This window comes from Cyprinodon tularosa, unplaced genomic scaffold (assembly GCF_016077235.1).
Source record: "Cyprinodon tularosa strain WSP-4 unplaced genomic scaffold, ASM1607723v1 ctg143, whole genome shotgun sequence".
Classification (NCBI taxonomy): Eukaryota; Metazoa; Chordata; class Actinopteri; order Cyprinodontiformes; family Cyprinodontidae; genus Cyprinodon; species Cyprinodon tularosa.
Genome location: NW_024038254.1, coordinates 898,042 through 920,659, shown reverse-complemented (window position 1 = coordinate 920,659; position 22,618 = coordinate 898,042). Strand labels below are relative to the sequence as shown.

At 37.7% G+C, this 22,618-nt stretch overlaps 1 protein-coding gene across 3 annotated transcripts; it reads right to left on the bottom strand.

Moving 5' to 3' along the window:
* Window positions 1-9,899: 9,899 nt before the first annotated feature.
* Window positions 9,900-22,106, bottom strand: LOC119779142 (single-minded homolog 1-like). 3 transcript variants are annotated; one of them, XM_038278678.1, is made up of 12 exons: window positions 21,836-22,106; window positions 20,845-21,229; window positions 19,463-19,545; window positions 19,214-19,303; window positions 19,006-19,114; window positions 18,773-18,858; window positions 18,243-18,442; window positions 18,012-18,118; window positions 17,711-17,858; window positions 12,769-12,925; window positions 12,279-12,660; window positions 9,900-11,932 (listed from the first exon to the last, which is right to left on the bottom strand). In XM_038278678.1, exons 2-12 carry the CDS (start codon window positions 21,017-21,019, stop codon window positions 11,190-11,192), a joined length of 2,280 nt encoding a protein of 759 aa, XP_038134606.1. In that variant the 5' UTR covers window positions 21,020-21,229; window positions 21,836-22,106; the 3' UTR covers window positions 9,900-11,189. The 3 variants fall into 3 exon arrangements, with proteins under 3 accessions (XP_038134606.1, XP_038134607.1, XP_038134608.1); XM_038278679.1 differs by having other exon boundaries at window positions 21,871-22,106; XM_038278680.1 differs by having other exon boundaries at window positions 21,925-22,106.
* Between the last annotated feature and the right edge of the window lie 512 nt (window positions 22,107-22,618).

Here is a 22,618-nt window from a genome sequence, read left to right as displayed (position 1 = left end):
TATTACTGACCCACTACCAAACCGGTCAACCTGGAGGATGTTGCAGGCAGCAGATTGCTTTACAGCATAGGATAAAAGTTAAAAGGATAAAATAAAATAAATTAAAAGAAAATATTAGTGAATTTTCCAATCCTGGTGTTCCCTGGCAAATGCCAAGCATCATGCACAGTTTTGTGCCGAGTGCACAACCCCCATCTGTGGATGTTGGGCCCTCATACCATCCTCATGGAGTTGGTTTCTAACCATTTATGCAAACACACATTTGTAGCATGGTGGAGGTCATTTTGAAAGGCTATGGCAGTGCTCCTCCTGTTCCTTGCAGTGGAGGATGCTTTTTAACATAACTATTAGCTTTACATTACATATAATGCATACAGTACATGCAATTATACCTGTCTTGGTATCAGAAATTATGCAGTTCAGCTACTTTCTATTATAGCTGTTTGAAGTATAAATAGCATTCACCAACAGAAATTGTAGAGAAAAATCACCTTTTATATTACACGTTGTTCTATCATATTTCTTTCAAAGCTTTCTGATTTTAACGTTACATTCTGTTAAATACCGTTGTTTTCTCAAAACTAAAAAGCAACATTAATCACCTGTCTGCGAATCATCTTTAGATAAACATTTCTTACGTCGTATATGCTAATAAATGTCAGAGTTTGTAATGGGCAGATGTTAAAAGAAGAAGGCCGCCAGCTGGTAAAGTTATCCATTGTCTGTAAGGCTGAGAGCAGAAACGTGACCAGCAGACTAATCTTGTTAGGCACTTAGCACCCAAATGCCAGAAAATAATGATGTAATAATAATGACAAACCTTTTAACAAGTAATTATCTGTGTTTATCAACACGTGCCAAGCCATTTAATATAATTGGGAGTATAATATCTATCAATCTTGTCAACAGGTTTAATAATTTCTTTTGATTTGCCAAGCATTTAAAAGCTCAAACCACCATGATATTACTTTCTTCTCAGAATGACTCCAGCAAACTGAAAGAGACTAAGGTCTTTGTCTGGATTCTCTGTCCCCTTTCTTTTTCAAACCTCTATTCAAAATAGCAGAATTAGTGAGATGTGGTTAAACACCTTAAATCCTATTTAAGGTCTCTGTTTGATTTCTTCTTAGCTGCTTTGTCGCGTGTCTTTTGCTCAAATACGAAGCAGAGATCAGTTTCTGCCAACTGGGGAGCTTTGGGGAAGTTTGCTCAAGAGTTTAGTTAGCTTTTAAGTGACAAATGGCGGATATAAGCCCTGGGTGTGTTGCTTGTAGTCTGATTGACAATAATTAAGATTAGCTATAGTATAATTCCACCCTTAGTGGATTATGTTTACTGTTATTATGCTTTTGTTTTACATATTAAAAGGTAAGCAATTTTAATTACCACAGTTTTTTATGAAGCACATACAGTTTTAGGCCTACATGCTTTATGTAATCTAGCGGCAGATTTTCAGCTATAAACCTTATTGCTTTTTTTCATCCGCCTTTCATTTTCTGACTGTTTAACAGTCCGTTTAAAAAGCTGCTTCCTCCCAGAGGACTCGTCTTTTACCTGTCATCCCAATCCAAAGCTCTAATCACCACACAAAGCACAGAGGGAGCTCACCATGCACTTGTTAGCTCTCGTCCCAATCTTCCACCGCATCCCCTTTGACACCCACACAACCTCCTAATTCCCCCCTATTATGTTCTTATGTTTCTATAGTCTCCTAATGAGACAAGAAAGAGGAGTATCAGGTTGTGTCCATTGATGCGGTACACCCGTGTGCGTTGAATGTGTGTGAATGCCTCCAAATGTGTGTGCTGGTTCTCTGAGCCATCTGCCTGTCGCAGGAAGCATGCCATGTAATAACAGAATCATGACCGTGGAGATCAGAGCCCCGGCAGGGAGCCTTGTATTCATGGAGCTTTTAGAGGCAGCCATCCCGTACTGATCAGACACGCCCAATGGGTCTCTCCCTTTTTCAATGCTTCTTTATTTGCACCCCCAAAGACGTGCACCCCCTAATTCCACATCCCCAGTCGCATAGGCAGCAGACTCCACCCTACTAGGGGGTTGATGCTGTCGCATGGGTCAGAGGTGCATGTTGGAGGTGAGGTTCAGGCAGCAAGCCCATCTGATAGGACCATCTGGACGAGTGACCTGACATAATTAGTTATTAATTCTCCTTAGAAGGGGAAAAGAGGGGAGGTGGTTGCATTTGTGCTCTTACGTTCACAAATGCTGTCAGCTCCACGATTATGGACATAACCGTGATTCATGTGTTATAGAGGAATGAGGAGCAGATTAAAAGTATTCTACTGATCTCAGCCTGCATTTATATAAAATAAAATGTGTTCACAATTAGATTCAAATTAATTGTTTCTTCCTACGAGTATAGTTTATATAGAGGTAGTAAAGATGCTCCGCACTTTGTTAGCCTAGACAGGGTTACATTTACTTTTTACCCTCTGAGGTACTGGTAGGTTACTTGAATGTAGGAAAAATATGTATCTACATTTTTTCTCCATCCTCAATCACTAATTCATGATCTTAGAAGAAGCCACAATTATAATTGTTTTTATATATTAGTTGGATAATCATAAATTACCTTTAGAATAACGTATGAATGCAAGCTAATGATTTCAAGCAAATTTACAAATGTTTTCTAACAGTAAATGTAGATGCCTTGTCAAACATTTTAATACAAGATAGCACACAGTCTTATCTTATCATTAAGAAAGTCCATAAATGTAACCATTTAGACAGCCATACACTAAGAAAAGGCAGGGTTACAATATTAAGATAGACCTTATTGATCTCACAGTGGAGCAATTCACTGCTCATTAGTTATTAAGCAAGTTTTTGCAGTTATAGTGCCAGGATGAATGACCTGCAGTAGTACTAGTTTTTGACAAATGGGGTGTATATTTTTGTATTCTAAATTATATTCCAGTATACATTAAAATGCAGTGAACAAAACAATTACATGTATATTCAAGCTGTCCTATCACATTTTATCCTTTCATCTTTTTATTAAATTACCTAAAGCTTGTTTTTTTTTCTAATAATATTCCTTTGCCCCTCAAAAATGTCAGAATTTTATTGTCCCACAACAGTATATTTATTCTGTCATAAAGAGACTTTTGGAAAAAGTGAATAACAAGTAAAGCCCAGACAAATAATGAAAACGCAAAAAGTGAAAATAATGAATCAACATTAATGTTAGCTATTACTACAATGTTTAAAATAGGGAAGAATAAATGAGAAAAGTATGGATTGATGCATATGGATAGTTATTCTGGAAATGATCAAAAGTTGATTTGGATTTTCCCCTTTTTTTTTTCATAAAAAAATACATCTGGTGCTCAGCCCCTTTTGGTGCAAAGTGCCTAATGCTGCCATCCAGGACTATACTAGTACAGTGTCAGCAAGCTGCCCCTCCTGCTGCTCTGCTGCTGCAAGGGAATCTCCTCATTGGCATGCAAGGCTGCGACTTGGAGCCATGGAGCACCGGCACCTTCTCTCTGGAGACTCTCTCCTTTCTCTTTCCTCTCTCCTTCTTTCTCCTTGTCTTTCTCCTGCACCTTCCCTCTCCTGACTCACACAGCTGTCACAATATCTGCTCAATGTGAACACTGGAGAGATCGCAAGATTAGAAGAGCCTCAATGATGTGAAGCTCTGAGAGCTGGAGATTTCAAATAGGACAGGACTGAAAGGCCTCTTGTGAGAGGCGTTAAAGCAATCTTGAGATTTGTAAATGGGTTTTTATTCTGTATGTCACACAGCTGTAAATGCACCTGGGGATTTTACTGAAGCCATTTAAAAAGGTATGTTTATATCACATAAAATGCTCTGACAGCATCAAAATTTATTCTAGACTGGTTTTGGCAGATGGATCTTGTGTTTACAGCACAGTGAGATGGACCAGGACCCAAACAAACAAACAAACATATGCAACACATTGGCATGTGTTGAGCATTTTGCTAAAGAGTTGGAATGAAAGATGACACAAGAGAGCAGAGAGAACTGGAGAGTGAAGACACGGTTCCTGTGTGGCTCTGTGGATTTGGAAAGAGTGAAAGCACTGACAAGAGCGCTGATACCAGCCAGATTCATGCTGTGGACAAATCAAGCGTGAAATCTGGAACAAAGGGATTCATAGGATTGGAGGGCATTAAACTCACACTATCTGAGCCTGAGGTGTGTGTGTTTGTGTGCTTAAGAGGCTCAGGATGTTGTATTTGTAGTCTTTTTAATAGCCTTATTGCAAAAGGATTAGTGACTTTTAAATTAAGGTGGTTCTGTTTCACCATTAGAAAACTACTTTATCCTTTCAATATATTTGTATTTAAAATGAAACTACAATGAAATCATATAATTTTTTTTCTGATATATGTTTCTATTCAAGGCTTTAAAATAAGGCTGATTTTTGAGTCTTTTTGTAAGTACTAAAAAAAAATGACACAAAAAATTATCTATTGTGTCAGTGAGCTTCTTTTTGTCTTGTGTTGGAGTCAAAATCTTGATTCATTTTTAGCAGTGTCTTAAGATTGTTAATCAATTGTGTGAATTAATTATTTGAATATAGCACTGAATTAGTTAAATTTTTATTAGGTACAATATATAGTTATCGTGTAATGCTTCCTTAGTTTTCAAAGCACTAAATAATTAAAATAACTACCGGTAGTCACCAGCTGAGTCCCCTACCCTGCATGTGTATAAGTTAGATGCAGTATATTTTGACTCTCTGAGATGTACAGTAATTTTTTTTAAATCCCTTGCTCAATACTGTGATTTTATCTTAGGTGGTGGGCTAATCTCCACTATTCACTAAGACCAAATCACTAGTTCTTCATACTTAATAATTAAAAAGTAGTTCTTTGATTTCAACCTATTGGTTTTTCATTATGCTTCTCCTGCTGCCTGGATTCAGCACCAAGATGTTTTAAATCACACTGAACTGGCCTCTAAACGTTTTTTGTCAGCTGATTTTAAAAATCTATGTCTGACTCTAATGAAATCAACCCCTATTGTTTGTTTACCGGTTAAATAAAGGACAATTTTTAATTCTCCCCCAAAAAAAAAAAAAAAGCAGATTTAAAAAGAGGCAGGTATGTGAATATTTTGAGATTATATATTATATATTGAATTATATATTATATATATTGAAACCTTTTTCAACTTAAACAGTATTTTAAAGAAATTTTCCATTAGTGGCATTTAACCAGTTTATTAATGTGATTTAGTTTTTATTTCTTTTCTTTACCTGATTTGTTTGTAATTGCAAAAACTATTGAAAAATAATACAGTATGTATTTAAGGGTCAACGTGAAAACTTATTGTCACATAACTTTTTAGATCATCCTTGATATATTGTCATCCAGCATTTATTCTTATATTTAAAGCAATAATGATACAGAATTGTTTATTTTGTGTTACAAAATAAACAATTATACTGTACAGTGTTGTAAAGTATTGTACTCTGTAGTATACCAGATTGAGATTCTGCCCAAAATAGAAAGCTTATTCCTGACTCAGCCGATCAGATCGACCAGATGACCTCAATATCCTAGTCCAGCAGATCAGAACATCTAAATGTCCTCTGGTGCAGTGAAGCTTGCTGTTGAAGTGTCGCTTAGGGTTTTGCATGAATGACTTTTCCCAGGTGTCTGCTGGTGCCTTACGACATAAACTGTTTCTTTTCCATATAATTGTATGGCTTTGCACCTTACAACTGTTTCTTAAAGTGTAATTTGTACAACAGGCAATTTCCACTCTGATTTATGGGGGAGAGGATTTAAACAATTAACATGTCATTCAGAGTAAAGTACGCACATGAGCAGAAAACATGTTGAAACATTTTCCTTTGCGCTGCTTCGAAGCTGCTTTATAAGCATGACTCCTCACTAAGTGCCAGACTGAGTTATAGAGGCTCTGGTAGAGAAACTCTTTAATTGTCATATGAATATGCAATTGCGCCTCGATCCCGGCCCTGAAATCAATCAAGTGGACATTCGGCAGCCATTGCAAGCCTTGCCACCTGCCCTCCCAAACTGTGTGGTTTTTCATGGAAAAAAGGGGGCAATTTGCCTTTTCTGGAGTTGGAAACCTTGATACTGTATTTCCATCTTTATTTCCCATAAATTCCTCTAATACTATCCATCTCATCTTCATCATGTCTGCCTGCTAATGAATGTAGACAAAACTAGCTTGTTTATTTTGAATATAATATAAGGGCTTTTTATAACATACAAAAAATAATTTTATATAATGCCTTCAAAAATTAAAGCTTGGAACCCTTTATTTCCCACTATGACACATGGTGGTGAGGGCATCATGATGTAGGGCAATTTTAATCATCAGTGAGAGGGAAACTTTTCATAGTTATTGGGTGGATGGATTGAGCTAAATACAAGGTAACATTGTAATGAAACCTGTTACTAAAATGCTAATCAGCAAATGGACTAGGCTTGGGTTCAACTTCCAGTTAGACTCAAACACCCAGTCAGAACAATATTGGAATTACTTAGATCAGGGGTGTCAAAAACAAGTCTTCGAGTACTGGTATCCTCCAACACACCTGAATCAGATGGTCTAATTAGCTCCTCAGCATTCAGTCAAGGGCTGTATCCAAATATCCACCCTAAGTACTATATATGGCACTCTATAGTGGTTACACCATTTTAAGTGAGTGTCTGAACACCTAGTGGATGAAAAAGTAGTGGACTCAAAATTTCCCATGATGCACCTTGAAAAGTAGTGATCATCAATGGTCACTAGACAAAAAGATATATCCCGGAATGTTTTGCGAGGAGAGCTCTTCTTGCTAACCTTTATGGGATTTGTTGTGACTGTGGCCCACTGTCGTCAAAGGCTGTCACTATCCCACAGTGGCGACAGTGGCGACTAATAACAAAGATGGCGCAGGCACAGTGCGGGGGAGGCACGTTACCTACGGTGAGTGAAAAATTGTTATAATTTTTTTAAACGGTCAACTAACTGACTTCGCTATAAAGTCCACTATATAGTCCCCGCTCTTTATAGTTATTGATGGATCTCGGGTTAGGGCCGACGTTCGGACACAGCCAAGTTATACAAAGTTCTGCTGATTATAGGATTATTTGTTCCAGGTGTGTTGAACCAGAGACACATCTAAAAGGTGAAGGACACGGGCTGTCAGGAACTGGAGTGTGACAACTCTGGTTTGGATCGCAAGAGTTTGAAGTATTGAAATTGCCTACTTAAAGCGTTTATGCAAGTTTTTACCGAGAAATATCTTTAAATTTATCTTTTTATTTGGCCCTGTACAACTAAAACATCATTTGATGAGTAGACTGACACCTCAGTAGTTCAGTGCCAATGCATCTATAAGTCTGTGCTCCATCCATCCATTTTCTGACACGCTTAATCCCAGGTGTGGTTGTGAGGGGTGCTGGTGCCCATCTCCAGCTGTCTACGGGCGAGAGGCGGGGTACACCCTGCACAGGTCAAGTCTGTAGGCTCTTTTCCTGAATTTACTGCAGGTAGGAAGTTCCTGCGCTGTTCGGCAGATGTGATGTCAAGCTTGTCCATGTTGAATGGGCTTGACCTAGCAAACGATTAAAGCGTTATATTCATGATGGATTTTGTGGATACTCAGAAGGGACACCAATGGTAACTCCATGCAAAAAACCCAAAAAAGTAAAGAACAAAAGCCTTGTTAAGTTTGAGCACAGGCTACGAGACCACAAGTAGCAGCATTATTAGAAAAATCAATAATACCTCTTTAAAGACCTCATAAATCCATTTTAGAATTTTTGTGAAAGTGAAAAAAACAATTTTCTCTCATCTGATATGACCAATCAAAAGATTTTGCAAAACAAATTTTACATCCAGTTAAACGTACAGAAAAATGCCTGTAACTAAGTAAAAAATTAGTTTTACAAAGCGATAGGTCATGTGGGCTGTAGGTTTGCCACGGTTTTTAGTTTCGATGGATTAAATGAATCAGAAAAAAAATTGTTGCATTATTTGCCTAAGTTTATTATAAATCTGGTGAGAAAACTGTTCCTCTTTTTTTTCTACTTTAACTTTTCCTTACACTAATTATCAGTTTCTTTCTTTGGGCTGCACAATGATCTGCAGGAAGAAAGCATGAAGTATTTAGGGAGCAAAGTCTGGGCAAAAAGCCCAGAGTTTGGCCTAATTTGTAACCAGCTCTACATGTGAAAGGCTTCAGGGCACATCAGGCAAAAGCTTCAGCCTTTAGAGGGAAAAAAAACTCTCTGATTTTTAAAGAATCTTAACAGTAGAGACACTTTCACACACACACTCTTTTTATGAACCTTGATGATGTCAGCAGCTGAGTGTTGGAGCATTTTTGTCTCCCAGAATGACAGCAGACGGGGGAAATCTGGCAAATCATCACAAAGCTACGTCAGTGGTGAGTGATGGGAGGTCTGTATCTGGGCCAAAAATGTGTCCAGTCCCCAGAACCTCTGATGGTCAACCAGACTGTTCTCCAGCAACACATGAATATGTTGCATACATTAAAATACTCCAGAGGAAAATTGTTCAGTTAATGTGAAAAATCGACTGCATCAAATGAGGGGAACATTTTGCAGCAAATATTTAGAAAACTTAAGGTATGGTGCTTTACTTTTGTAATAAATCACTACTCGGCATTTCTAAAAAACATAATTACATAGAATTTGTCCTTTAATCCACAGCTTATCTAAAAGCAAAAGGTGTACAAAGAGCATCCTGGTAGCAAGCATTGATTTTGTTTGCTGACTGACCACAATTCAAAAGTTGGTCATTCATGCAGATGGGAATTTTGTTACTTTTTAGATATTTAAGTTTTTCACTTAAGAAAACAATATCTGAAATTTCAAAATGTTATGTACTACTGTGGTCTTTTACCCAATTATTATTAATTTTATAGTGAATAGGCCCAAAAATCCAAAAATAGGATGCCCTAATCTTGCTCTTTTTTTGCTAAGAACATAATTGTTAGATTAAGACATTAATAAACATTCAACCGTGCCCCCGTTACACAAACCCTTTAAATTTTGGAAAATGCTACAATTATTTACTAATCTAGTTAGTCAACTAGTTTCCTGCAAAAATATGGCTATTTTATCACATCATTAAAATGCTCCATGTTTGTAGTCCAGCAGATAGAAAAGGTTAACAATTATTTTGTATTTTCCACACAAAAAGCCAGAACCTCTCCTAACTTGAGACATTTGGCCAACATGAACACTATTTTTGAAGCCACAACTTAAAATTGTTAGTTGAGCTTCTTAAATAATTTAAAACTTTAGATCCATACGATAAATATAAACATCATATTGCAGGAAAAGACTGATTTTTGCAGGAAAGAGTTACTAAGCAAACAGCTTTCAACCTAAGCTGACAGGTTTGGTAGTGAGAACCACATCAGCAAAGCAGCCAAACAGCTTGGGGCAGCTCTGTAGGTGCTGCAAAGATCCAAAGCTAAGGCAGAATAATTTGATAGTAAAAACGGCCTTCATAGAAGAGTTGATAAAGAAACCCATAATAAAAAAATCAGGAAAGGATTTTAAATTGTAGTTTCGCACAGTTTTATCAAAACATGGACGAAGGATGTGTCGTCGGATTGAACCTTTTGACTGAGATGCAAAATGCTCTTCATGCCAAAAAGCTTTCACTGTGCAAAATGCTAAGCACACATATTTTAAATAATGAGAGACTAATGTAGAGGTTCACCTTCCAGTGAAATAAACCCCCCAAAAGTCACATAAAATACCTTGAAATGTACGGGCCTTGGAGCTTAGTTATCCATACTGTTGTTTACCATTGTATATTTGAAAACCTTTTTTTCCCCCTTGCTAGATGGGAAGAAAAGAAAAACAAAGAAAAAACAACCAATAAAATATTTTATCATTCTTTCTTTACTATTATATTTTACAAAATGGATAAAAATTAAATTAAACATTAAATGATAAAAATACACAACTAATAAACTTAAATACTATACATACATCAATACTTCTATCAAATATCACAGGTCTTGTGCAGTAGCATTGAGTGTACTGTATGTGAACGGCAACAAACTCCACATAGATATCTTATGTTTGCAGGAGTTTTCAGGTTTAGGTGTATTTAATTTTGTAGCCAATTATATAATACATATTTTTTTCAAAAGTAAATATATATTATGTATTGTATATTGAGAAAAAAATCAATTGAGAAACTAAAACTTAAAAAAAAAAAAATATCAGTAACTTCTATCCTTCCAATTTAGAAATTTAGAAAATTAAGAAAATGCACAGGTGGAAGATTGTTTTATAATTTAAAGCATATCCAGCAGCATGGTAAAATTTAGTATACAAATAATGAAAATACACTGACATGTATAATTAACGAATTCTGCCTGTCAGCCAAGCTCTGCTGGCAGATTTTGATCATTCACATTTTAAAGGCAGATTTTTATTTTGCTTTTAAACTTCCGTTATTTTTTAATTATATTTAATTTAAAATGGTAATAATGATCTGATCCAATCAAAGAAACTGTTTTATTGGCCCCTGAAAATATGTCTATTTTGACTAAAAATAATGACACATGCAGAAAAACAGCCCACTGACTAATAAATACAAGGAAACATTTACATCTTACAACAGTGAAATGCTTGTCTGCCTGCAGGTCTTTCTGGTGCTGCATTTTAATGCTTTTAAGGAGTTTGGAGTTTCTGGGTAAAGGGGCAATGGAACAACAAGTTTTCCTAAAGTCTGTGGAAATCACATCCTGGACAGATTAACTTAGATGCTCAACGATGCGTGAGAGGATTGGGACAGAAACATTTGCTTGATGTTTAACCAGCCTTCTGGTGGGAGGGTAATACAGTTCACTACCGTTAGAATAACAGCAATTTTCCTGTAGTGGAGCACACTTGTTCCCAGTGCCCAGCAGTGTATAAACATTATTTCCTTTGAGCTTTGGAAAATCATCCTCTGACAACAAAGTAAAGAGAATAGAACATTTTAAGGGCCTGACATTTACAAGTAGAGCTCAATGGGCCACCGGGAGAGTGTCAGTTCAGTAACAACAAGGTATTTTGCATCCCTTTGTCAAAATGTTGTCTCTTGCATGAAGCATCTGGTGAGTGATGCTCACATATACATTGCCATTGGCTGTAACATCCTCATCCTAGACAACGTGGCCAATCTGCACCAGAAACTGTCAGCTGCCATTGGTTATGATGACTGAGGTGGCCTTGTGTCCTTGCATCTGGTCTGCCTGCATCCTCACATGAGATGCCACATCATACTGGACTCCCCCACAAGCCAGGCTAGAATAACTCCGTAAGTTCTCTGGGTCGTACAGGTGCTCCAGGGAATAGCCGGTCAAAGCATAAGCTGCTTGTCTGTCCATCTGCTGCCTCTCCTGGGCAGGATAGAGCAGCGGACTCCCATGCGCCTGTGCAGGGTGGGGGGATAAATCTGTTGGCATATAGTCTTTGGTTAGAAGGAGGCCAGACCTAGGGACACCATCAGAACCGGGACTGCTTAGACGAGACACGGACACAGGGCTGGTTGTATTTTCATCATTGTCATGAGGGCCAAGTGCCTTGATGCCATCTCTGTGATGGAGGCGCTCCGACGGGAGGTCAATGCTGGGAGCTCCAGGACCACGACACACCACACTGGGCATGGGAAGCTGAGTATGATGGGGTATGGAGGAGCTGAAGCAGGGACTGTGAGTTTTGGTGAGGCCTGAGACATCCAGAAGCACCTTCTGCTGCTGCAAACGATTCTCTTCCTCTTTGATCATTTGTTGTGTTGCTCGAATCAGGGTTTCCATCTTGCTTGGTTCTCGAGGACTTGATTGGAACTGGTCACCATGATAACGCTCACCTGAATCGCTGGTAGAGCCACCTCCATCAGGCGAACTCACAACACTGTCTTCATCCCAGTGAGCCCGGCCTGCATAGAGAAATAAAAGACTACGTGTGAAAAATTAATAGAGGCATTCTTATTAAAGATAAACTAAACATGTAAAGTCCTGCTTTCAGTGCATATGGTATCATGATCTGATGACTTGTTAGAGGCACAGTGGGGGTTGTTTCTCTGTTTAAGGATGTGAAATGTGAAATAACTTGGCTTTCAATTGCAGGCAATTTTGGAACAGATGGTAGCAATCGTCACACTGGCAAGAGACGGCGTAAACAACTTAGCATATCCTGTAATAGCATTTGGAAGCTACCAGAAGAAACAAGGCCAGAGCTATTTTCAGAGACAGATGGTTGTGGTCTCAACCCTAACACCTCACCATGAATGGCGCCATGGTAGGATGTGATTTCATAGCCCTCACTGTTGTCCACAGAGAATTTTGGGAGCGACAGGACAGAACGTGTTGTGTCCCACCACATCTCTCTTCCCGACTGAGGGGTTCCCAAGAAATAGCGGCCTCCTTGGCATCGGACACGGTCACAAGTGGTGGTGTGAGTTTGGGTGTGGGTGAGATCATCTTCAGATAAACCCAGACTGTAGCACAAGGACCCAGAATCTGGATATAGTCTATAGGCGCAAGATGCCTCAGCAGCCTCGCTTGGATCCAACAACTGAGGAGAGGCTGTGTCTGTCAGAGGGCTCCCTCCCCACTGGCTGTCTTGGTCCGATTCTGAACGCTCTGGGTTGAAAGCTGCAAATTGCTGGAAAGACACAAAATCACAGTTTGAATAATTTAAGGCTGTTCCAGGAATGCTTTTGGCAAGCAACAACAACGAGCTCCTCTGATATATGCTCCATAAAGCTTTTACCTGAGGATAGGGTGATACTCTGGATTTTGCCTTGGATTGGGTCAAACGAGACTTGCTCGTTTTTCTGTCCTCGCTTTGACTGTCAGCATAGGGGAAGGCTGGTTTTGTGGGACTCATTTGATCTAGGGAAAGCTGCATTCCTTTATATTCAGTGTCCCTTTAAACAGAAGTAACATACATGTTAGACATCACAAAAATAAACTCTATCCTATAGAAATGTAAATTACTGCAGGCTATATTTTCCTTTGGAGAATTTTCATGTCTAAAACAAAACAAAGGACAAAGTTATATGGTAGGTAGTCTTTGTTGGTGTTGCTTTGATTTTTTTTTTCTTTTTATTGCTTCATCCATGTATCTTATTTGAAGCACCTATAATTATCACAATACTCACAACTTATTAGACTTGTCAGTTCACCATCTTACTTATTCATATAGGGATAGATTTTATGTTACAGCAAAGGGATAAAGCATGTATTAAAGCATTTGCATTAAAAAACAATAATTTCCATAAGTATTAGCATCATAACCCTTGATCTAGTCTTATTTTATTGTTTAAGTAAAACAATTTTAGTCTTAACCATGTGGAGGAAAATATAGGATACAACATTTATCAGATAAATCCATAATAAAGAAATAAATATGTATGATCTATACTTTTTTTTTTTTTTTTACCTAACCTATATTTTCTGGAGTCTTATGTTGGAGCTAAAGCTTTAATTAGCTTACTTACTTAGCAACTTTTTGCATATTAATAAATCTGGGACATTGAACCAAAATAATCTAAATGAACTGAGTTGCTGGGGGCTATATCCTCAGAGATCTGAAGACTTTCCAACAGAAGCATTTACTGTCTTAACTCCCCACTCTGTTGAATTAAGTCTGTGGCTCTGTTGCAGTGGTCAAATTATATCAGGAGAGTCCCAGGTTGAAGATATTGTCCTGCACAATTAGGAAAACATAAATTTAAATAGACTAAAACATGAATATGCTACTTCAGTTCAATGGTTTAAAAGGTGCAATGTAGGATTATATGAGGGGCCACCTTAGTCCACTGCATTTAGCACAGACTGGGTTAGAGGAGCCATAAATATAATTTTGCGAACAAGTACCTAATGCAGAAAGGGATATTACTTATGGATCTAACAAGTGATCAAGAGCTCTAACAGTGTGCATGAAAAATGACGCTAGTTTGGAAATAAGCTATGGTAATAAACTCATCTTCAAAATGTGGTTGTTTAAAAGCAGCTTTAAGTATTAATCATTTCATAGCAGTTATGCAACTACTGCATAATTAGTGCCATGTTAATTAAATTACACACATTTACAAAGTTTGCTCATGTCTCATTTCTCTGTGTTACAAGAAAGTAAATATTTTTGAGAATTAAGGTTTTAATGGTATATTTTTGATCATAAATTATTCCTAAAATTGAATCACAAACACAATTGTAATAATATACAGTCAAAAATTTTTAAATAATTATATTTTGCAGATCATATCAAGTTCCATGCATTACACATATACACATGGTAATATTCCCACTAAAGAAAACAAATATTCAGCTAGATGAAAGTAGAGTGTACATTCTATAAAATAATATTTCATAGTTTATGTACAGTGATATGAAAATAACTCTCACAAAGTAATCCTCCAATTAGTTGACAGTCTCATTCTCTTAACAGGTGCAGGCTATAGATATTTAGACAACTGTGAAAAGCACCCTGTAAAACAGGAGGCTAAAATGTGTGATTCTTATTCATTAAACTTCTTAAATCCAAGTAAAAAAAAAAAAAAAAAAGAAAATAAAGAGAATAATTTGAATTAGCTCCAAAGTCCCATTTGCTTTCCTTTTTATTGTCACTATAAACATTAGAACCTGTAGGTAGCAGGTTACCACTTGTTGGATCAAATCAAAAAGTACACATTTTAAGTTTTACCAAGCATATGTCTCAAATAGACAATATGTGGTGGTAAAGATACTGAATACACTGAAATGATACTAAAATTGGAACGTCAACAGATTCAAAAAATTACAAAAAAGATTAAAAAAGAAATTAGAGGCTGTGTGAACATGCAGTGGTGTTAGCAGTAAGTTTCTGTTTAATCCTTTACTTATATTTTAGGCTCTGGTCAGTTGAAATTCAGGAGATCTGATTCTTCAATCAAGCCAGTGAAACAGACATCTAGTGATGACAAAACATATCTGGATATTCTCTAAAAATATATATTTTTCTGATTTTTTTTTTTTTCTGATGGCACAATCCTGGTGTTTTGTATTAAAACCAGTGATGTAATTAATGATTAATCAAAAGTCAATACTGTAGAGAGCATGCTTAAAATCATTGTATGATGCAATAAAAAGCAATAAGATGAAAAAATCAACTGAGAGGAGAGACTTGTTTCTAGCACACATTTAACACAAGCAACCAATAAAATGGTTCATTTTGCTCACTTAAGACAATTGTTTACATGCCTACATTTAGCTTTTGTACCCTATCCGCCACTGTTCTGTAGCTGCACAATCCAGTGTTGCTGTCGAGGGAGAGAAAAAGGCTTCCCGTGTCAAATGTTCAGCAAACATGAGCCTATTCTTAACTGATCACATCAACAGTATGTAATAGCAGCTGCCTAGCATTTTAAACCTTGTGACCCAACCCTGACCCTGTGGAGCCAGTCTCTTTAATATGACTCCAAATATGAACCAATTCTCCTGTATGACATCTTGGGGGGAAGGCCATGTTTGGATAGCCTGTGCAGTGCCTGAGCAGTATTTGCTCTTGCAGGTACAGTTGCAGTGGCTGGTTCTGAATCCTATCTTAGTTCTGGCTGACTAATGTCTCAACCGATCATGTTGAGTAGAAACCTAGCTGTGTTAGCCAAATTCCACTTTGGGGTCATGGTCAGAGCACCTTATATCTGTAAAAAAAAAAAAAGCTTGTTGGGTCATAATACTGTCTAGGTTGAATAGCTGTTTAATAAATTGAAGTGTCTGTTTTTGCACCTTTTTCTGTGTATGAGTTTTTACACCGTCATGTTATACATAATTATCTCCAAGCAAATTCACTGTCATTTTAATATAGTTACTTTGTTTTCTCCTTACTATATTGAGAAAATCAATACCCATACTGCAGCCATGCACATGCATCCACCTACAGACTCAGACAGCTCCACATCACATGCACTCACACACAAACTCAAGGATCAACCAAACTTAACAAGTAAAATCCAATATGTGCTACATCTATGAGATAGCAATTGATTTCTAGGTTACTGTTTGATTGATTTAGCTTTCCTTAGACTGCCCAATCGATGGTGACAGTAGAGGGTTTTTGATGGGGCTGAACCCTGATGTTTGTTCTGACTGTCTCAAAGGGGCCTGAATGTGCTTTATGCTTTCATAACAGAGAACTGCCTAAACCTTGCAGCCCCAGTGGTTGGTGGATTTGTGTGTAAAGGCAACAGATGGATAAGAATAAGGATTGCTTTGGGAGACAAATAGCTTCAAGAGTGCTTATTTGTCAGCTAAATATCTAAAGCACAAGATTTTTTACTCTGATTAGATCCTGACTTGAGTTACATTTTACAGCTCTAATTTCCACACACAGACAGAAACCTAATCTTTATGAAATAAATCAAACAAATACTTTAACATACACTATATTGCCAAAAGTATTTGCTCACCTGCCTTGACTCACATATGAGCTTAAGTGACATCCCGTTCCTAATCCATAGGGTTCAATATGACGTCGGTCCACCCTTTGCAGCTAGAACAGCTTCAACTCTTCTGGGAAGGCTGTCCACAAGGTTTAGGAGTGTGTTTATGGGAATTTTTGACCATTCTTCCAGAAGCGCATTTGTGAGGTCGCACACTGATGTTGGACGAGAAGGCCTGGCTCTCAGTCTCCGCTCTAATTCATCCCAAAGGTGTTCTATCGGGTTGAGGTCAGGACTCTGTGCAGGCCAGTCAAGTTCATCCACACCAGACTCTGTCATCCATGTCTTTATGGACCTTGCTTTGTGCACTGGTGCACAGTCATGTTGGAAGAGGAAGGGGCCAGCTCCAAACTGTTCCCACAAAGTTGGGAGCATGGAATTGTCCAAAATGTCTTGGTATGCTGAAGCATTCAGAGTTCCTTTCACTGGAACTAAGGGGCCAAGCCCAGCTCCTGAAAAACAACCCCACACCATAATCCCCCCTCCACCAAACTTTACACTTGGCACAATGCAGTCAGACAAGTACCGTTCTCCTGGCAACCGCCAAACCCAGACCCGTCCATCAGATTGCCAGATGGAGAAGCGCGATTCGTCACTCCAGAGAACGCGTCTCCACTGCTCTAGAGTCCAGTGGCGGCGTGCTTTACACCACCGCATCCGACGCTTTGCATTGCACTTGGTGATGTATGGCTTGGATGCAGCTGCTTGACCATGGAAACCCATTCCATGAAGCTCTCTGCGCACTGTTCTTGAGCTAATCTGAAGGCCACATGAAGTTTGGAGGTCTGTAGTGATTGACTCTGCAGAAAGTTGGCGACCTCTTCGCACTATGCGCGTCAGCATCCGCTGACCCCGCTCCGTCAGTTTACGTGGCCTACCACTTCGTGGCTGAGTTGCTGTCGTTCCCAAACACTTCCATTTTCTTATAATACAGCTGACAGTTGACTGTGGAATATTTAGGAGCGAGGAAATTTCACGACTGGATTTGTTGCACAGGTGGCATCCTATCACAGTTCCACGCTGGAATTCACTGAGCTCCTGAGAGCGACCCATTCTTTCACAAATGTTTGTAAAAACAGTCTGCATGCCTAGGTGCTTGAATTTATACACCTGTGGCCATGGAAGTGATTGGAACACCTGATTCCAATAATTTGGATGGGTGAGCAAATACTTTTGGCAATATAGTGTATATAAAAAAATTATTTCAATTTCCTAACCACTGAAACTTACGTGAGAACGTAGTTGACACTGACGATACAATGTGGTCTTGAAGATCGGCTATTGTGGACAATAGTGGCGTAACTCTGGACCCAGACCCAGCCACCATGCTTGGCGAGGAAACGGTAATACTTAGTAGTGACCTGGCCTTTCACCAACACTAAAAGAGAGGGGGAAAAGATTAGACTAAGAAGATTAACTATTTATTGGGTTGCATTCTCTGGGTTCTTCATTGGCAAGTGTGAATGTTAGCACAAATCAAAAGCTGACAAGAGGTCAAATTATCTATAGTGAACATGAAAGCCCAACTTACAAAGGTGATGAGCACAGCGGAGATGGAAGATATCACAGCTGTGGACATGATGGTACAACGTTTTCTCTATTAGATCCTGTGGCTCATAACCCGTCAGCTCAGCTACCCTGAATAAGTGTGTAAAAAGAAAAAAAAAGACTTATTTTTGTTACAGTAATTGCCAAATGTATATTTCACAATAAATGCAATTGCAAATTTCTAAAGAAAAAAAATATTTTCCTGTCTCTGTACCTTGAGTCCAGAAAAATAAGCTTCATGTCCAGACTGGCCCTGAACATAAACATGTTACTATGGAGTTTTATTTCTGTAACAGCGCTGGGTGGCAGAGAATGACCCACAGCCACCAGCCCCACATTCTGGTAGCAGCCCTCGAAAGGTGACATGTCCAGACTGTATTGACGGATCTTTAGGTAACCACTGCAGTGGATGACCTGTGGTGAGGCAGGAGGATGACAAGAACCGGGGTGAAATGATCTCTTAACAAGATGCAACGCAGCATAAATAGCAAGGTGAAGTGAAAACTATTCTGCATAATTTACACATTAAAGTAATTAATGGGTAACTGTTAATATACAACTGCTCTGGTCCATAGTTGAAATAAAATGCTATATAATAGCAGATGACAACACAGACAGATGTAAGAAAAAAAAGAAAGTATTTTATATTTAACATTTAATATATATATATATATATATATATATATATATATATATATATATATATACATAATACAAAAAACAGAAGTAATAAAATAGTCCTACTTTGTATCCACCGCTTGTTAGTCCTGCGTTTCGTTTTGCAAGCACACATTTCATCCGCAAAAAGAAAGATCGCTCCACCTCATATTCTAGAAAAAGAAGAAAAATATTTCTGTCCCTTTTTCAAATGGGTCTAATCTAAAAAAAATAAATAAATAATGCTTATAATAATGTATTTTTAAGACCTCATTTAACTCTAAGCGTATGATTCCTTATTATGAAACGCGGCTGAATACCTTGCACAAAATGTGAGTGATAGGGCTGATGCGGCGTTAGTACAGCTGTCATCTCATCATGGTCTGCAGGGTGGACATATTCATAAATGCTGTTCCCGGTCAACTCTACCTGTTGAGAACAGCTCAGGTAATCAACGGAGAAACAGGGATACAAACTGATCGATAAAGGAGGGGAATTTAGACATCAAAAATAATACAGAAAACAGACCTGAGACAGTCCTAAATGGACCGACGCTGTCTCTGAGATATACATTATCTTCCCATCTGGAGCAACGACGAATATGAACCCATCTAACGTCTGCCAAGGAGGAATAAATGCATTCATAATAGAAACGATTAGAAAATACACATAAGACTTAAACGAATAAAAAAAATATTAAAATAAAATTATCAATCGTTACTATTTCAGATTCAACTATGCGCACTTTCTTTGGCTTCAGACAATGATCACACTTACCTGTAATAAATGGGATCCGAGCTCCCTTCCAATGTTATCCAAAGATCTTGTTCGACTTGTGTGACCCCAAGCCTCACCAAGACCTAAAACATATAAAAGCTGTTATCATTATTATTATTTTTGAATGCTAATTAATAATATTGCGGAAGGTATCATGAAAAAAATAGAGAAGCGCAGAATACGCTCACACGTTAAGTCCCGTTCTTATAGGATAGAAGCTCCAATTTAGAACAAAAACTATTTTTCTCCCTCAAAAAGTGCATAACTTGAAAGAAGGCAATAAAAGCTTAAGTAATTACCCATTAAATATGATTTTTTTCTTGTTTCAAAATTTATTGTTATAGAAAATGTATATTTAAACATTTTCATCCTAGAGAAACAGAGGCGTAAAGGAAGTCTAAGCTGCTGCTCATAAAAATCCTTTTGTTTTATTATCAGTATTGCTTAGTCTGGTCATCACGGTTAAATCTTCCCTCCAGTAAAGGAAATAAAATACAGATATACTCTTCCTAAATTTAAACGAGTATAAAGTAGAATATAGGAACAATAATCTTTTTTATTTTAGCTCTAAACATTTTTTTTCTAAAAAAATAAATAAATATAATAATAAAAAAAATAATAATAATATTTGCCCCTGTCCTATACTTAGCGCTGCGACATGAAAATATCAGAAACTAAATACAGAAAAAAAAAAATTATTTAGTAGGAGCCTGTTCAAAATTTCATGGCTGATTTATTGCTATATTTTCCTTCCAGACGAGAAGCAATGGAAGAAAAAAATCGCTCTCTGCTTCTGTTTCCACGGCCTTATAGGAGACAAGACTCCTCGCTGCGCCATCTTCCTAATTGCTGATTGGTATTCTCAGTCACACATTTGAAGAAACCTGTAGAGACCTGTGTAAAAAGATGGTAGCAGATCGCCTCATTTGGAAGCACTGAATTACAAACAAACTATAATGCATTTGTAAAGACTCCCTGTAGATCAATGAGGCTGCAGCTCACGCGCTTTTTTTATAGACTAAATCCCAGCATCAATATGTTTTTTTTTTTTTTTTTTTTTGCATTATTATATAAATCCCGTTCAATTTACAGTTCAATAAATTAATTTACTGGATTTGAGTCATATTACTACATTTTTGTTTCTTTTGTTACTAACATTTTAAAAAATCTGAACGTAATCTAACGGTTTAAACGTCATTTTAATATATTTTTTTAAATGTTTTATAGTATTATTTTAATTTTCTCCATAAGGCCCTTTCTAATGTAGATTTTTTCTTATTTTTAATACAATTTGAACGGTCTGATCGAATCATTTCGGTATTTATTTGAGTGAATCTAAAAATTTAGTGAAATAATTGGACGCGGGATGGTTGGTGGCTCACCCTGCGGGAAAACAATCCTCATTTTCAGGTAGCTGGTAGTCAGTCTTATTATGGAGGCTTTGTCGAGTTGGGAGGTGATGGCAGACGGTAGAGGCAGCATTTTAGCCAGTTCATAAAATTCACTGTTTTCCTTTTCCCGTCTAGTCCTTGCGGCAGTTTTGGATTTCTCCTTCATTTTCGGCGCCTCTGATGTCCTCACACGTCACAGATAATGTCGATTTAGAGCAGGAAAAATCGGCCTTGCTTCGTTTTCATTGTTGTTTCAGATCGGCTTAAAATAAAAATGAAGAACGGATGCAGGAGTGTGAATCCAACGTTCGTAAACATCCCCGGAAATCCCGAATTCAGCCTCCTTGTTTCAGCCGCTGGCCTTTATATCCATGACCTGAGAAACAGATGAAGCAGAAATGCATTTTTTTATTACCTACTTATATTTCGTTTTATTCTGGTACATAAAAGTGGAAACCTATACTCTTAAGTTTTGGTTTTCAGAATTTCAACCTGCGATAAATTTCACCATCAACCAAAAAAAAAAAAAAAAAAAAAAGGCAATCTGTCAGCATAAGGAATCCAAATGACTATATTATTAAACAAAACAATAACAACCTTTAAATTAAGAATTTAATCAATCAAAAGCACAAATTATGATTTTTTTTATTTTATTGTGTCATGACAATAAATTGCCTTTTTTTCTCTTTTTATAAAAAATCTCGTTTCTATTTATCCATTTTACCAGTCATTATATGTTGGCTTTAATAGAGGCCTGCATAAAACCCGAGGACATTTTCTGACATTTTTATAGGAAACAAAACAGATCGGATTGCAGCAGATCATATAGTGTCAAAAAAGTGACACTTGACTCGACACAGATCCTCAAACGTGCACTGCTACAGTGTTGCAATCCACTCAAATCATCTGTGGAATTTTAAAAACGATAATTGCACGAATGAAGTCTAGTCTATATCAAAAGAGCTGACACATCCATTCCTACCCGAGCGGATAGTTTGCGTTTGCTGATCCCCTCACTTGAAGAACAATCGATCCTGTGGCCCTTAAACTGCAGCCTGCTGGGAATTTCACCTGTCCTGAACCGGGTTCAGTTGCAGTAGTCCCGGTTCAAAATTGCTCTGGGCTCCTCCTGGATTTCCACCTGGAAAGGCGAACGGGTCGTGCGCTGCATACACCTCTCCAAATTATAAGGACGCGCAACGAGTGGCATTGGGTGCCCACCAAACCAGCTCTCCTCAACTATCTCCGCGTCAGCTCTCTGAGCGGCCGAACCCCCTCCCACCGTGTTTCTCTCATCTGCTCTGATTGGAGGAAAGAGTTTCAAGTCGTTAGGCGATTGGTCAGTGAAGATGAGTGTCAAGTTTTATCAAGCAAGTTACGCGCGGCTCGCCTTTTTCATTTGTCGAGCTTAAATGCGATCTTGTTATGTTTTTGTCATTAAGGATAAGATGATGGTTCCAATTGAAACAGATAAATTCGTACCATAGCAGAGGGATTTCTGTCAGGTGAGGGGCTAAACATAAGGGGGGTGCCTCTAAAAAGTTATGTAAGGGTTTGCCATGGAGACAACCTAATATTGGACACAAAGAGTTAGATTAAGGCATCAGTCATGGTATCGTTATATTTGTTTATCTTTCTTTTTTTTTTTATGAATTTAGTAACCACTAAATAAGTAGGCCTACACAGATAATAAAATAAAATAAAATAAAAATGGCCCTTGCAAAAAATGTTTATCCTCTAAGAAAATTCTGTCTTCAATTAGATG